The sequence below is a fragment of the Nannobrachium achirus genome, assembly GCF_963921795.1.
Source record: "Nannobrachium achirus genome assembly, chromosome: 24".
Taxonomy (NCBI): domain Eukaryota; kingdom Metazoa; phylum Chordata; class Actinopteri; order Myctophiformes; family Myctophidae; genus Nannobrachium; species Nannobrachium achirus.
In genome coordinates this window covers 28,777,596-28,793,737 of record NC_137831.1, presented here as the reverse complement: position 1 = coordinate 28,793,737, position 16,142 = coordinate 28,777,596, and the positions used below count along the sequence as shown (strand labels likewise).

At 41.6% G+C, this 16,142-nt stretch overlaps 1 protein-coding gene across 9 annotated transcripts in view; it reads right to left on the bottom strand.

The window, feature by feature from the left end:
• Positions 1 to 16,142, bottom strand: part of LOC308279971 (MSL complex subunit 3-like) — a 241,102-nt gene that overhangs the window by 200,999 nt on the left and 23,961 nt on the right. For 7 of the 9 annotated variants that reach the window (XM_080720202.1, XM_080720206.1, XM_080720203.1 and 4 more), the window contains 2 exons: positions 15,047 to 15,131; positions 6,433 to 9,302 (listed from right to left, as the gene is read on the bottom strand). In XM_080720202.1, the coding sequence (XP_080576328.1) occupies positions 9,203 to 9,302; positions 15,047 to 15,131 (185 nt within the window). In that variant the 3' untranslated portion in view covers positions 6,433 to 9,202. Of the gene's footprint in view, positions 1 to 6,432; positions 9,303 to 15,046; positions 15,132 to 16,142 lie in introns of those variants that run through there. The other 2 variants (XR_013961706.1, XR_013961707.1) reach the window with 2 other exon arrangements.

Genomic DNA, 16,142 nt, shown 5'->3' with positions numbered 1-16,142 from the left:
AGCCAACCCCTCCCTCCCTCTCTCTCTCTCTCTATGTCTCTTTCTCTGCTCAAGGACTGAGGCCCCCTCATTCTTTTGTATTTCTTTTTATGCATGTATTATTGATAGTACAGTAGGCTGAAAGGAAAGGGGGACAGACATGGGGAGTGACACGCAGCAGAGGCCGCTTTGGGGGCTCAAACCCGCGACGTGCTGTCAGGCTAACATTGTAGCCAGGTGCGTCCAGTTTTCGCCACGGAATACAGTGGTTTCGGTTTGTCTATTTCTAGCTTCAAATGCTTTCAAAAACAGCGACTCCAGGTGCCCAGAGCAGTTGGAGGGTGATTATTATTACAAAACACACATTAACCACTTGAGCCCTATACATGTACATTTCAGCCAAGTAAAGTGTTAAAATATTTTCATTTACTGCTTTCTATCATTTTAGCAACTTTGATTTCAGTGGGTAGGGGCATGCATACAAGTGGCTAAACATGTCACAATAAGTGGGCGATTTCTTTATTACTATTTACAGTACCATTACTAGCCCCCATAAGTCAAATATGCCCATGAAAGATTGTGGTACATCTTGGGAATGGGCTAATGGTGTTTAAAAAGACATATTTTGCCACTTGTATTGTATTGTATTATATTATATATGAACCATTGTTGTAAAAAGAACAAAGTTGACCTATAGGTATATTTTGATACCAATACTTTTGTACTTTTACTGAAGTCAATTTTGAATTCCATACTTGTTTTACATTACCGACCGTGTTGATACTTTTACCTAACCGTGTACCTAACTTTTACCACCGCTGCCTGTCACTGCACTCAGGGGTGTGGCACCAAATTCTGGGCCCTGGGTACTTTAACTATTGAAGAATAGCAGATATACAAGCTCACAGCATGGCACCGAGTGCCGCGCTGCAAGCTTGTAGATCTGTAAAAAAACCAAAAAAAAAACAATTTGAATATTGCAAATACTTCTAAGGTTTTTTGAAAAAGCAATGTTTCTATGTCGGTGGTGCTCAAACCTTTTCATGTGGAGGACCCCCAAAATTATATGTATTTGGCCACGGACACCCATCTCAAAATATTTAGTTCCAGGGACCCCCCAGAAGCAAAATTGTAGTTACAAATGTTGTACAAAAATGTACAAAAATACATATATTCAAAGATTTGCACACATTTTCATGACTTTTCAAAAATAGCAGATCTACAAGCTCGCAGCACGCCTAGCACGACACTCAGTGACGCGCCGTGAGCTTGTATATCTGCTATTTTTCAATAAGTAAAGTATAAAAAAATTCCAGGCCCCTCCACCTTGGGCCATAGTAACTCAGCCCCACTTTCCCCCCCTTTGTGACTCCCCTGACTGGAATATCTGCAGTTAGAGAGAGACATCACATCCATCTTATCTACTTCCACCCAAGAGGTCTGCACTGCAGGAAGTCCAGCTAATTACACAATGCAGTAGCACTTTTATCACCGATAACTTATGTCTAAGCAGCACACAGACACAATGGGACTTTACAACTATATACCGTAACGTTTAACTGCCTGCAGTGGAAAGCACAGCAAAACCATTCAACCTGCCCCAAGCAGCACTGCCAGATTTAGCCAAAGAAATATAAGCAACCAGGTCTACAAAATGAGCCCAAAAGAAGTAGATCACCATATCATGGGGGAAAAAAAGTCAAACATTTATATGTATTAGGGCTGGGACTCGATAAAAAAAAATCTAATTAATTCGAGGTTTTGTGATTAATTCATAGAAATGAATAATTTAGAGACAATAAGCAACTACTGTACAGACACTTTAGGAACACGCCCCGCAACCCGCAACTGCCAATATTTGTTACACAATCTGCAGTTGAGACATGAATCTTATTTCTACAGTATCTCTGTCTAATAAGAAGTCTGCAGGGGGTGCGATGACTATGGTAACACCTCTTGACCCTAGCTGTCTGGCTAGCCCATATCTGATGAGACGAGAACAGAATTCATAAGAAGTCGAGGACACTCTTGTCTACAGACAGAAGAACCAGAGAACATGTTTTCCAAAACAAAACAGAGGATGGGAGAAGTTGCCTCCCCAACAACTTTTTTCAAGAAACTAGCAAATGGGGGAAACGGAGAAAGGCTGGCTCAAGTATTCAAAGAAGAACCGTCTATGCTTGCTTTTGCAAGCTGTTCTCCCACAACACTATAATCGGGGCAGGACTAAATTCATTTTTAGCAATTTTCTTAAAACGCAGAACAGGCCAGAACATGCTGTGCACGTCACAAAAGGAATTAAGAGGAATTAAGAGTTTAGCCTAGAAAAGGGGCTTACGGAGGCTAATTTGACACATTGAGTGCACAGAATTATTTAAATTTGCTTTTATTATTTATTACATCATTTTTGTCTGTTGGTGGCTATTATAGCTGTCTGAGTTTTAAATGTACAGTCAACGCTAAATGGACAGTAGTGCCTTTCTAGTCTTTTACGAGCCTTCAAAGAGCTTTACAATGTATTTCAACGCTGAACTATTTCAATGACGAAACGATTCAAGACAGCCACCTGCTATGCTCATCAGGGTTCAGTGTCTTGCTCAAGGACGGGTGCTGGGAGGAGGAATCAAACCTGGAACCTTCCATTTCCAAGGCGGTCATTCTACCTCCTTAGCCACTGCCTTAGGCCATGGCTACACAGAGCTGGATATTTCTGAAGCTAGACATTTTTTTGTGCTGTTGGGGCTTGCAGCCACATGAAGCTGGATATTTCGGCCGCGAAGCTGGATATTTTTTAAACTGGATAAATAAGTGGAGAGATTGAAAAATATCCGATTCACTGGATCCGTGTAGACAGGGAAACCCAGATATCTCTGAAGACTTTACTGTGTGTGTGCTTGTTAGACCTAGATATCTTTGTCGTGTGGACCTAGATATTTTTCTATGTGGATATCTGAAAAACCAGGATATATGAAATATTCAGCTCCGTGTAGCCAAAGTCTTAAAAGGGAACACTACTCTTTTTCAACATTGAACTATATCATCAAAGTGTACTTTGCAAGGCAAACCCCACAATCACTCATCCAGTTCTAGGCAACACAGAAGGGGCGGGGGGGGGACTTTATTCTTATTTACTCCAAGGTATTAATGACATAGTTCAATGTTGAAAATGAGTGGTATTCCCCTTTAAGTAAGTAATAACATTTTATCTCTGTCACGTGGAAAACTCATAGGTCCAAGACTGTTACTTTTCAGGTTTCGAATTCAAAAGTAGCAAAGGTAGGAACTGTGGGTTCCCACAAGTTCTTGCATAAAAAACGGGAGGTCGGTGAGTTGTGCAGCGGTCTGTGCTCAGTTGCATGTCTTTTTTTTCCCTTCTCAATCCCCCGACGGAAGCACGCATGCAACGAATGCACAAAACATAACAAAGCCTCGTGGTTCGTACGTGCAATTGGACGTTCGCATGCGAGGACCGAGGAAGTGTTTTGTGCGGCTATTGGGCCAACCTAGTAATGTCCATTACAAGTTTTCTCACTGAAAAGATTTGAATTTCCTGTGCTGCATGCACAACAACACAGGAATAGACATAAAAACAACTCTGTGCAACGCCAGTGTAGGCTACCTATTATTATTGCATTTTCATTAGACTTGATTATTTTGAAAATGTATATTTATAATAGAACAAAGAACAAAAAAAGAACATAAATAATTAACAATGGTGGCTGGCCAATCTGGACTAGGGGGGTACAAAGTCTAATCTGGGTGGGCAGTGCCCCCCAATGACCCCTGTGGAGCTGCCTATGCTTACAGCATCACACAAAAGTATCAAAAGTAAGAATTTGACGCCATATTAACAGTTTTGGACATACAGTATGTAGGGATGGGATGATACGCGATATTATCGTTTATCGTGATAAAAAAACACTCACGATAATCCTATTGTGGAGATAAAATGTATCATGATATCGTCCTCCCTCATGCACTGGATCACATTTTATTTGCCGAGCTGCATATCCGGTACCACTTAGACCCTATATAATTGGTAAAAGGTGCTTATAATATACTGTACGTACTTGACAGTCTTTTTTTCACTCTATCAAATGTCTTGGCCAAAAAATAGCTGATCTACAAGCTCACAACGTGTCACGTTGTGACGCATTGTAAGCTTGTAGATCTGCTATTTTTTTTATTCACCCCAGGATAATAGTTTTGATTATCGTGATAATATCGTGAATATCCCATCCCTAACAGTATGCGCTTTCGCACCCGACAGAGACGATATTGAACCCTTTCGCCTCTGTCAAAGAACGTGCGCCCTCCGTTTCTGCAAAGGACAACAAGCCTCCCCCCTCCCTCGCCAGAAGAGCCACATCCATCCTGGAAAGACAAGGGTACATCGATTAGATCAAACCCTGTCTACTCAATAAAACTCTGGAGGCAGCCGTGGCAGGTGGAGTGGCTTACCGCTTACAGGCCATGGCTCATCCTGTCATTTGGAAATTTGGGATTGTTGTTTTCATTTTTTCATGGGGGGCATCCACCACAATCTTTCATGGGTAGACGTATAGGGACTGACACGATATGTCCATATATGGGGCTGAGCCGAAGCATGATGCATGACACATGATCTGCAGCCTGAATGCTAACAATCACAACCCCTTGTGTTTGTTTTTTTATCTTGAAAAATTTGACATACGGTCTATTTGTACTTGGCCCAAAATAAATACATATTCGTTTGAGGGTAGCTGACATGAAAAGGTTTGATAACCACAGAGACATAAGGCCCCGTCATCCCAGGTTTGGCGCTTGTTCCCAGGGGGTATTATATGGGTTCTCCCTTTTACTGGGGGCCAGAGGAGGTCCCTGGAGCAGATACTTGGATGATGTAAACAAGATGCAAACAAACTAAATCAAAATAGCTAGCATTTATTATTGATCTGCGATAGCATTGGGGTTACATTTGGGCCTATTAAGACCATTCTACAAATGCATGGTGTGTGTGTGTGTGTGTGTGTGTGTGTGTGTGTGTGTGTGTGTGAGAGAGAGTGTGTGTGAGAGAGAGAGATTTTACCATCTAAACGTAATCTCTCCATCTGGTTTCCAGGCAATTATGCTCCTTACTGTATACATCATGGTCACAAACAAATAGCTGAAACCATGTCTCACATCTTAAATGTGTGTGATACAGTATTTTTTTTTTTAAGATTTTTCTTTATTTTAGTGTCATGCTTCCAAGGAAGCCCAGCCCATATGGACTTACAGGACACTTTTACGTTTCATTTAACAAAAAACAATTCACCGACATAACAATTCACACAAACAATGATCAAACAAATAACCAACTTTAACACTCAAGCTACTATTTGAAAAGCTGAGACTGTCTTCTACTCCAGGCTTTAGAAACAAAATGTGCCGTCTTAAAGACTTCATAATTAAACAACCATTCTAACTTCTGTCCATCATCTTCCCATATGGGGACTCCAGGCATGCCAGGATAGTGGATTTGATATCAAAAGATCTCTCTTCCATCTTCAGATCCTCCATCATGCTACATAAGCATTCTGTGAAGCCAAGCAATTTAACCTGTGTAACGATGATTCTGTGTTCTCTAACATTTCAGCTAACGCCCTAGGGCACGTGCACAAGTTGGTTGTGAGGGGCCTTCAAATGGCCGGCCCCTCCAAATACGCCAAACAGTTAGCAAGGTACTGCTAGGTATCAGCTATTATAGGAAGCCACTCAATTTGGAGGATGCGGTTTCCTATACCCATTGATTGTTGGACTGTGTTTGACATGTATGCCAACAGTATTGTATGTAAAAATGTTCTGCCTTACATGCACTTTGTAACTGTAGCTAGACATGTACATGTAGCTAGATGGCGTTTGTTAGGTTTTAGAAGTTTTTTACTAATTAGGTGCATAGTCTACCCATGTTAGTTTTTCTAGATTGATATTCCTATGCATTTGTTATATTGTTGTTAATGTACGGACATATTATCTTGCTTATTATAGTGATGTGTATTACCTGCTTGTTGTAAATTGCTTTGGATTAAAAGCGTCTGCTAAATGCCTAAACTGTAAACTAATGATCTGACTGCACTGGCATGGTCTATGTCCTTGGTACAAGGCATTCTTGTACTTCTGTTTATGTGGACATAAATATTTGAAATGTGTGTGTGGGGTATATACTGTAGTGTATATAGCCACGGGACCCCATCTGAAAATGCTTTATGCCAGGGACCCCCAGAAGAGATTTGTGTCTAAAAATCCAAGTTATTCGAACTTCAAGATCTTTTGAAAATTGTCACAAATAGCAGATTTACAAGCTCAAGGGGTGGCACGCAGAGGCGTGCTGATGTGCTGTGAGGCTTATACATCTATTGTTGAATAGCCAACACTAAAATCCAAAACATTTCTATACATTAGATATGCACCGAAAATAAGGACACGTTTTAGAAATATAACAACCCTTTATTCAAATGCTACGTTGAACAAAAAACAAACAAGGGCAAGAAAATTAGCTTCTGAACATTGAAAATACATAACACAACACAAAGTACTACTTTAATAGGACTTGCATACCATAATACCAATAACCCGGTCGCTGTTGAAAAAGACAAACATACAGTACACTTCTGTATCAACGGGTGTTATGACTAAGGTTGGGATCATTTTTCCCTAGCCGTTCCATTTAACGATTCCTAGTTCTAGTTCAACTTGATTCCTAGTTGGGATCCGGTTCCGGATCCCAAGCGGTCGTACTACAAATACGGATGCAGCTCTGATAAGTGTGTACCAGCCACAATCAGGCTAGTTTAAAAAAAAAAACACTAATAGCTCATTCAACACATACTGTACGATCTGTGTAAGAGGTACTGTATATGAATTCCTGGGACGCTGAAGCATTACACACTGACGCGTTGTGGAGGGATCAAAATCTTTCTTTTGTATGTAAATAGGGAGACATTACATTCACATCATCTCCCTTTTACTTTTTGTATTTACACTTTCACATACAAGGTCATAAAGAAAAACAAATAATTTTAAACGGTCAGATTTCAATAAGAAAAAAGAAAAGAAAGGGGGGGGGGGGGTAAAAAAGAGAAGAAAATATGACTAGCAGCGTGTTAACATTGAGATAATCATTGTTTCACCCACACTAGTAGTGTCTAATGATATTAGTTTTAACCTCTTTGGAGCACAAGGGTGTTTATCACACACATATCTGTGTGATAGTTATAGCTAAACAAAATAAAACCAAATATACAGAGCAGACTTTCATGCACTCATACTGTTATGTCCTATGGATGGGGTAAACTAAATTCATCTGATTCAATCGACAGACATTAGCGCAGTAGAGTTGTGGTATTAGTTCAAATTCAACCAGGTTGTGGGTTCAGGTTAAAAGTGGTGTGGTTTCCTTCCTTTTTATGGGCGTGACTTGTCCATGTCTGGTATACGCTACGTTGTGATGGTACAGTAGATGTACAAAGAGAAAGGGGAACTCAGAAGCTCTTCAAAACAAGAGACAAAATGGCATTTCATCATCATACAGACATTAAACAGGGCTGCGACGCCGGGGGTTTGTGAACAGGGTGACGGACAGAAGCACAAAATAGGCAAGAAATATGCAATTAACAAACGACACATCTCTCGACACAGTCTTAAAGAAAGCTAATGCATGGCACACTTCATGGACAGAAAGGAGGAAGAAAAAGCTCAGTCAGTGAATGAGAATGAGCGCTGCATAGCAGGGTAGAGGTAATCTCTCCAGTACAGGAACTGAACTCTCTCTTCAGGGACTCCAGAAACATGGCTGGCAGTGCGGAACACTAACATTTATCAGTCAAAGTCACTAAGCAAGAGGAGTTTGTGGGCATAAAGAACGAGTGGGGCGGCCAAACCTTCCCAACAGGTTCGGCGAAAAACGCCAATTTTAAGCTTCGGCCCAACCAGAGCATCCATTAGCAGAGTTCCAGGTGCAAAGGGGAGTGGGGTGGGTGTCAAGGACAAGGCCCTGCAGTGCCGACAAGTGAGGTCCTCTTCCATGGCGCCTATTCAGCACAGGGGTTTGGTGGGCAGGGGAGGGAGGGAGGGGCGGACGGACGAGGGAATGAGCTTGCGTCTTACGTGTGAGTAGGGCTGTCACGATTATGACATTTTACATGATGATTATTCTTCTCTCAAATAATTGCGATTAACGATTTAATTGTGTTTTTGTCGTTGACAATTGCATTTCTGTTTGGCTTTTAGGCTTTGAAGTTGCACATGGTAGATATGACACATAACCTAAATATACTAAAGAAATTACTGACATGTTTGACAACTTTATAACTTTAAATATATATATTTATACTTTAAAAGAACATTGACAGTGGAAATAGCCTACAAGCTCACAAAGCGTAGCGATGAGACACGTTGTGAGCTTGTAGATCTGCTATTTCCACAATTTGTTTTACTTAAAAAAGAATATATATGGACATTTTTCAACATGGAAACGATTATGATTGCGATTTTTATAATGCGATTATAAAAATAATCGCAATTATGTCAAATAATTGCAGTTAGATGATTATGTAATAATTGTGACAGCCATACGTGTGAGGGCCAGTGGAAGGGAGGTTTGGCAGCAGCAGCAGGGAGTAAAACGGCTTGGAGGCCTGGGTCAAGTACTCGCAACTGGTCATTTGCCTTTTTCCAAGATGGAGAAAATGCCAACTAAACTACCCCGGGGACCAGTTGCATAATTAGTCAGACGACTCATCTGAGGCAGAGATAGGTCTTAAATGAGTCTAACTTTTGGAGGTCGGGACTTGGGGATAGAACGGGCTGATGCAGCCCAATAGGATCATTTGGGCCTGAACAAAGCTTGGATCATACTTGAATTCGCTATAGACAACACATCGAGCACAAAAAAAAAAGGAAAAGAAAAAAGCAGATATACAAGTTCACGTAAGCAACTAACTTTTCTAACTTTTTCTTTTTTTTTTAACAGCTGAGCAGTGCAAGAGGTCTAAGCTGAAAGCACTAAAGCGGAGCGTGCCGAGCAGACAAAGCAGGACATAGCACAGCGGGAGGTAATAGCGGGACATCATCAGCATAAGATCAACCTTTTCTCCTTCAAGTAACCCAGCGTAGGGACGGGAAGTGGGGAGGGGGCGGGGCTAACAAGGAAAGCAGAGAGGGACAGGGAAGATAGGAAGGGAAAAAAAATGGCGGGTCGGCTTCAGTAAATAGGCCTGGGCTGTTTCATGTTGTAGTGGGCCTCTGACGCCGATACGTACGCCGACTCGGGGAAAAAGTCCTCGTGGAACTCCGCGAGAAACCTGAGAGAGAGAGAGAGAGAGAGAGAGCAAAACAAAATAAAACAAATATACCGGACAGGGGGAAGGAGCAGAAGGAGAGAAGGGGAACAGACCGTGGGTAATGGCGAAACCATTCGTGACAACGGAGATTTACAGCCCTGCGGAAAGAGAAACGCCACCGGCGTCTGCCGGCTGACTGTTCTGTCAAGTCGTGGCTCTCGTCACGCCTCGACCTCCATGGTTCACCGGCGGCTGAAACTCCCGACAGCTCTCGGAACCCTGACGGGGGCTATGTGTCACGAGGAAGAGCTCCCGCGTCCTTCACCTTACTACTACCCAGGCTAGAAGTCACTACAGATGAGAGGAGACTGAATGAAAATGAGACTGGGTGAGAGAGCGCGTGTGTGAGGGGGAGAGTGAGAGAAATGTTGTGGGTGAGTGAGAGTGAGAGAGAGTGTGTGTGTGTGAGTGTGAGTGTGAGAGTGAGAGAGAGAGAAATCCCTCAGCCCGCTCCATCTAATCAGTAGCAGCGGAGGGGGGAAACTAATCCAGATCTTCTTAGTATCCAGTACCCTGTTAATCTTGCCATCTCGTCTTAGCTCCAGCAGGCCCTCCTAATCTCAACGCAAACAAATTATCCTCATCAGAGGAGAAATTAAGAAATTATCTGGTGACTTGTTGACAAACAAGGCAGCCTAATGGGACAGCATTCGAGGGAGCCACTTCCTCTCCTGTGTAAAGTACATCAGGCTGGATTCCTACGTAGGTGGCAAGTGTTGATTTTGTCTTAATTCCATCTGATTTTAACAGTTTTAGTCGGCTAAATATCATACGTTTTTAGTCGACTAAGCCTACAGTTGATTTTGGCGACTAAAATGTATTTTGGTGGGCCTTCATGGCATTGTAATGGCTGATTTTACGATTGATTGTAATAATGAAAATATAATATTTTCAGAGCGCAACCAAACATAAAATGACTCATCTTAGTTCTACTGGATCTTTTCTCCACTAGTCCCTACATTTTAGACTAGTTTTTATTTGTTAAGAAATTGACAACATATTTAGTCATCATAGATTCGTTTTTATTTACCTGATAGTTATTTAGTTTTTGTCGGAGAAAAACGGTGTCGAGAATTTTTCGTCAAAGTTTTAGTCGCCGAAATCAACACTTCCCTGTTTCGGGAAAAATATTATAACAAACGTAACCGATGAAACCCTATGATCTTAGTTGACGACCGGAGTCCAAAAGGGCTCTATACTATGTACGCAAATTTTTTTCCACCTCAACACCAAATCTCTTCAAATAGCTAGAACGCTAAAACACAACCCAAAAGGAAACCGTCATGCTCACGCTCCAGAAAAGTGTGGTTAATTCAGCTTGGCAAAAAAAAAAAAAAAAAAGTCTTCCTGTGGAGAAGTACAAAAGTGTTTGTGACATTTTCCCATTAGCCATTCTGGCTGAAGCCACCATTGTGGTGGGTGAAGAATGAGGTATTATCTAGACTGCTGTGGGGATGAGGAACGGCTCATACTGCTGTGGGCATATGGACCGTACACCAGTATAAAAAGGGCGCACGCACGCGTGCACGCACTTACTTAATCTTTCATTCTTGCAGAGAAAGAGAGTGCAAGAGATCAACTGTGGCCAACTCCCAGAATGCACTTCACTGGTAGTCCCCTTGACTGCAACATCAATCCGTTTTCTGCCTGCTCCGCGACCTTGTCTCACAATGTGCCGCGCGGCTGATCTCAAGTGTGTGACATGAACGGGGAAAGATTGAAAAAAAAAGACATACACAGGCAAAGCGGCCGCACCTGCACTTTGTCAGCCTCGGCTTCAAAATGTCCCATTTACTGTGTAAGCGACCGAGAAAAAGTGGACAAGCGACTGACCATAAACAAGATAAAGTTGGAGAGATGTTATTGGATTTCTGTAGGGCCAAACAGATGGAGGATTGAGGTGGCATGCCTCTACTTTTGATATACCCCCATCTGGTCATGGTGGGGAATACGTTTTATCCACGATTCTGATCAGAAATAATTAAATACAAGTATTTCCTTTTAGTCAGAGAAAATTTGCAGAATATCTGTCAAATCTGGGAATAAATTCCTTACCAAACAATTTCTTCACCAATGTGTTCGTAAAGGTGTCTAGTAACATATCTAACAAAGATTGAAATTCAACATCCCTAGGAAAATCTTTGTCAGCTAGGGTAATTCTGGGTCTCCCAAAAAATATGCTTTAAGTGGGATGTGAGGGGTCTAACTAGGTGTTTTTTAATTATTCTGAATCCATTGCAAGCATTTCTTTTGCACGAAAAACATTCCTTGAGCTAAACATGGACACCCATACCACTGTGAAAAGTGATGACTCATCACTAAACCATCATTTTTATGGTCTGTTTTTAGCCCAATTAATGTGTCAAAGATTTTCCTAGGGATGTTGAATTTCAATCTTTGTTAGATATGTTACTAGACACCTTTACGAACACATTGGTGAAGAAATTGTTTGGTAAGGAATTTATTCCCAGGTTTTTATTAATATTCCTTAACTATTTAGGAACATATATACTTGATATGCTTGATAATACGACATAACAATTTAACAATTCAATTAAAAGTGTTACGTCAATCAGATTAACCTTAGCGTCCCTCATTTTAAAACGATGTCTAAAATTGCACCTCTAAAAACCTCGGCCCTCATCATATTCCAGACACACGTTTGCTGCTCCTCACAGTTCATTTCAAACGACTGCTAGGTCAGGTTACCAGAAGCCAAGGGCAGTCTTGCTGCTCCACAGTGCCCCGTGGTGGCCAGAGGGAGGTGCTGCATGTGTTTGATTAGAGAAGGAAGGCACCTAAATCCCCTCGGTTAGGGACCGGCTGAACCGAAGATCGCCGGGGAGGATTTAAAAGATTAGACTCAGCAGCTTGTCCAACGCTCACTCATCTCTCTTCAACACCATCCATCCCCTGCTGCTTGCTGTCTGTCTCTCCATGGCTAAAGTCTTTTTCTACCTCCCATTCCGGTTTGGATTGCATATTTTATTAGACAAAGCTGCAACATAGTGCAATTGTATTTAATCTTTAAGTTTTTATTTTATTTCATTTTTTTTACCTTTTTATTCCTTACAGTGTCTTAGTCTTTGTCCTGTTTTTTATTTTTTTCCTGTTACGGGTCTGAGGGGAGGGTGGGTGGGGATTTGTATGTTCTCTGTTGTTTGTTATTTGCATAAAGAAAAAAAATATAATAAAAAGAGATTGATCAACAACAAAAAATGGAGAACAGTACAAGTATATCATATCGCTTTTCCTTGACGACTTCCCTTACTTTTCCAGTCGCGCGCTCTCTTCCTTTTGCAGCTTCACGCACTCTAAATTGCGATCTTTGTGTCTGTCGTGCGGGGAATGAAAACCTCTGGGAGCGAGATTACACAATTTTTTTAAATGTAGCGGGGGTCCCCGTTTTATCTCTCTCTCTCAGCTAAGGGGTCCTTGGGCTGAGAACCCTTGAAGACCGCTGATGTAATGTAAGGGATATGGCACTGGCTGGCAGTCAGTCACATGTGTGCATGTACATTATTATGCATGTATCATGTGTGCTCGTCTGTCAGTCGATGGAAGCGTGCAACAGAAGGCGCTGAGGGATTCCCCTAGAGGCCCACCCTGCTAACACACGGTGGATGAGCGCTGATGCCACTGACGATAGGGTCAATGTTCATTTAATGAACTGAGCCGTTAGGCAGTTCGGTGCTTGTTCAACCGCGACCGTCGATTAGAAGATTTGAGAGAAAAGAAAAAAGAAAAGCAGCGTCTCGAAAAGGCTACACCAGGGGTCTTCGACAGGGGGTCCGGGACCCCTAGGGGGTCCTCAGAGTTACTACAGGGGGTCCTGTCCTCCAAATCTTTGTGTGATAGAAACTTTTTTCTCCTTTTTTATATTAACGATTTGAACCCTAGCGTCCATATTCTGAGAACTTTAGCCAAAAATAGCCAATCTACAAGCTCACAACGCCTTGCAGCGCAAGGCGTTGTGAGCTCGTAGATCGGCTATTTTCGGCAAAGAGGTTTGGTACAGAGTGAAGGGTTAAGTTTATTAACACATCTTGTGCCAACCCAGAGTTTCCCGAGTTTGTATTGGTACCCCCCCCTGTGCCAACCGCGAGTTTCCCGAGTTTGGGCAGTTTTTGAAGATCTTTTGCATGTTTAACCCCCATACCAACCCCATCTTTCAAACATGGCAGCCATGTTTGTTTACATTTGAAGAAAACATAATGGCTGCTAGCTCATGAATGCCTGAACGGATTTTCAAGCGGATTGTTTTGTTTGAAAGCTGTGAACAGCATGCACACACGTGGTGCATGATTAGGCATGGGCGTGCATGATCCGAATTACATGGAAGTCTATGGAGACCATGGCAACTTGGACCTTCAAAGAGATTTAATTGATAGCAACATAAGTGTTAAGTATTGACGGTTCAAGTGGTTAAATATCTGGAAACACAAATTGACATGAATCCAAAATACACTGTTGATTGTGCTGTCAAACAATGAAACTATATATGGAATCTATGAAATAGGTTGTGGGGGTCCCTGCTTCATCTCTCTCAACTAAGGGGTCCTTGGCCTAAAAACGTTGAAAAGCCCTGGGCTACACAATTCATTTGAGATGGCAGTATGTAAGTATATGAAGCATATGAGAGACTAAAGGATGTGACTCCTGAATATGTCTTCATAGCTCGGCGTCTACCTTGAGCGATGGGATTGCATGCGCTTGCTAGTCGCAGGATTTTACAACCACCGTTTTATGGTTTTTGATTCAATCGTCTGTATCCTGTTGTCACAAAGTGCTCGGTAACGCAGTTAATAACTGCCCGTAGATGATAGCTACTATAGCATTAAGGGTGTATGCTGCTCAGAATTTGTACCTCAGCCAGGACGAAAGGGGGGATTATGTTTTCACCCCTGTGAGATGCATCATAGATGACTGACCTCATATACTTAAAATAAGGAGTTACATATTTGAGCATTTTTCTTGTTTTAGGACGATCATGACTATTTTCATATTGTCTATTTACCCTAATGTCAAGGCTTATATAACAATCACTCAGCACAATAATGAGTCTCTTACTCCTATGTGCAATGCCCAAAGACAGACAGTATACCAAAACTAAAGCATAGAATATAGAAAGGTATACAGAAAGGTTCCAAATATCTCTCACCGGATTTTTTTGTTTGAAAGCTGTGAACAGCATGCACACACGTGGTGCATGATATTTCCCCCCCTTTCTTTTTTTTTGCTGCAACATCTATTCTAGGGTTTAGGATCAGGCTGCAGCAGGTTGTGAGCTTTAGATGTGTTCTTTTTGTCATGTCCGGTACACATTAGGCTGCAATCACGCAGCATGTTTGGCGGAAAACGACTTCTGTTACATGTTTTCGATCATTATATAGATGTATTTATTACAAAATAATCAATAGCCAAAAACAATAAAAATATTTTTCCAGGACCCATTTTCCAGGATTGGATTATTATATATTTATTTCTAATTTCAAAATATTTCCAGGAATTTCATGACCCGGTAGTGTAGATTGGGATCCCACTGATAGTAAATTTAATCCAACGGGGGTCCTTGAAATCCTAAAGGTTGAGAGCCAGGGGTTGACACCACTATTTACACACAAACACTTCCCAGTTACCTGGTCATTTTGGAGGAAGCAGCAGAGTCTATGAGAAGGGGAATACACAAACTAGCCATGGATTACCTGAGGAGCAGCTCCAGATGCTTGATCAGAGCTCTGAGGTTCTTCTCAGGGAGGTTCATCTTGCCCAGGATCTCTGGAAGTTTCACTGGAAGGAAAAAACATTTTTTTTAAGATACAAAACTAAAATAAAAAATAAAAATAAAACATTATCGCAGCATGATAATGGTAAAAAAAAGATAATCACAATGAAATGTTCATATTAACTAGGGGCGTAAACAACTCCTCAGAATGCGACGAGAGCGCACGAGACAGGCAATTCTCCATCTCTCGGGTCCATTCACAAGTAACGAAGTACATTTACTCAAGTACTGTAGACTCAACACATCTACTGACGAACCTGACTGAAGTCGGGTTTTCAAATCCAACCGTCAGTTAACCCGACTTAAGTCAGGTTATAAAGTTTCCTGTTGTAAACCGTACCTTTACTCAAGTACATTTTTAATTCTGGACTTTTACATTGCAGTGTTGGTACTTTTACTTCAGTAAAAACTGCCAAAAAACACTGCCAAAAAGCAACAGCACCATGATGAATTAAGAAGTCCCTGAACGTTACCACGGTAAAGCTTTAGCGTGACTGGCCAAAAAGCAACAGCATGATAGATGAAGGAGTCCCTGAACGATCCCAACGTAAAGCTTTAGTGCAGTGGTTCTCAACCTCTGTGTCGGGACCCTCAGGGGGGTCCCCAAATTATTTTGGGGGGTCCCCAGATGATTAACTTAATGTGAAACATTGCTTTCTCTCTCAACAGTAAACAAACCAACATAAAGTAGGGTACAGAGTAAGTACATAAAGTGTACAGAGGGTATCTGCACATTTCTAAAGTGACAATCTAAGGACTTTTTTAATACCTATAAAATGACAGAAATTGTGAAAATAGCAGATCTACATGCGCACAACGCCTCGCAACGCAAGGCGTTGTGCGCATGTAGATCTGCTATTTTCAAAATAGAAACGTGTCATGCTAAATGTAACACCTCAACTCTTAGTGCTCGTCAGGGTGGGGGGGTCCACAGTTAAATTATTATTTATTATTATTATTATTTTAGGGGTCCCGGCCTGAAAAGGTAGAGAACCACTGCTTTAGTGTGACCGATC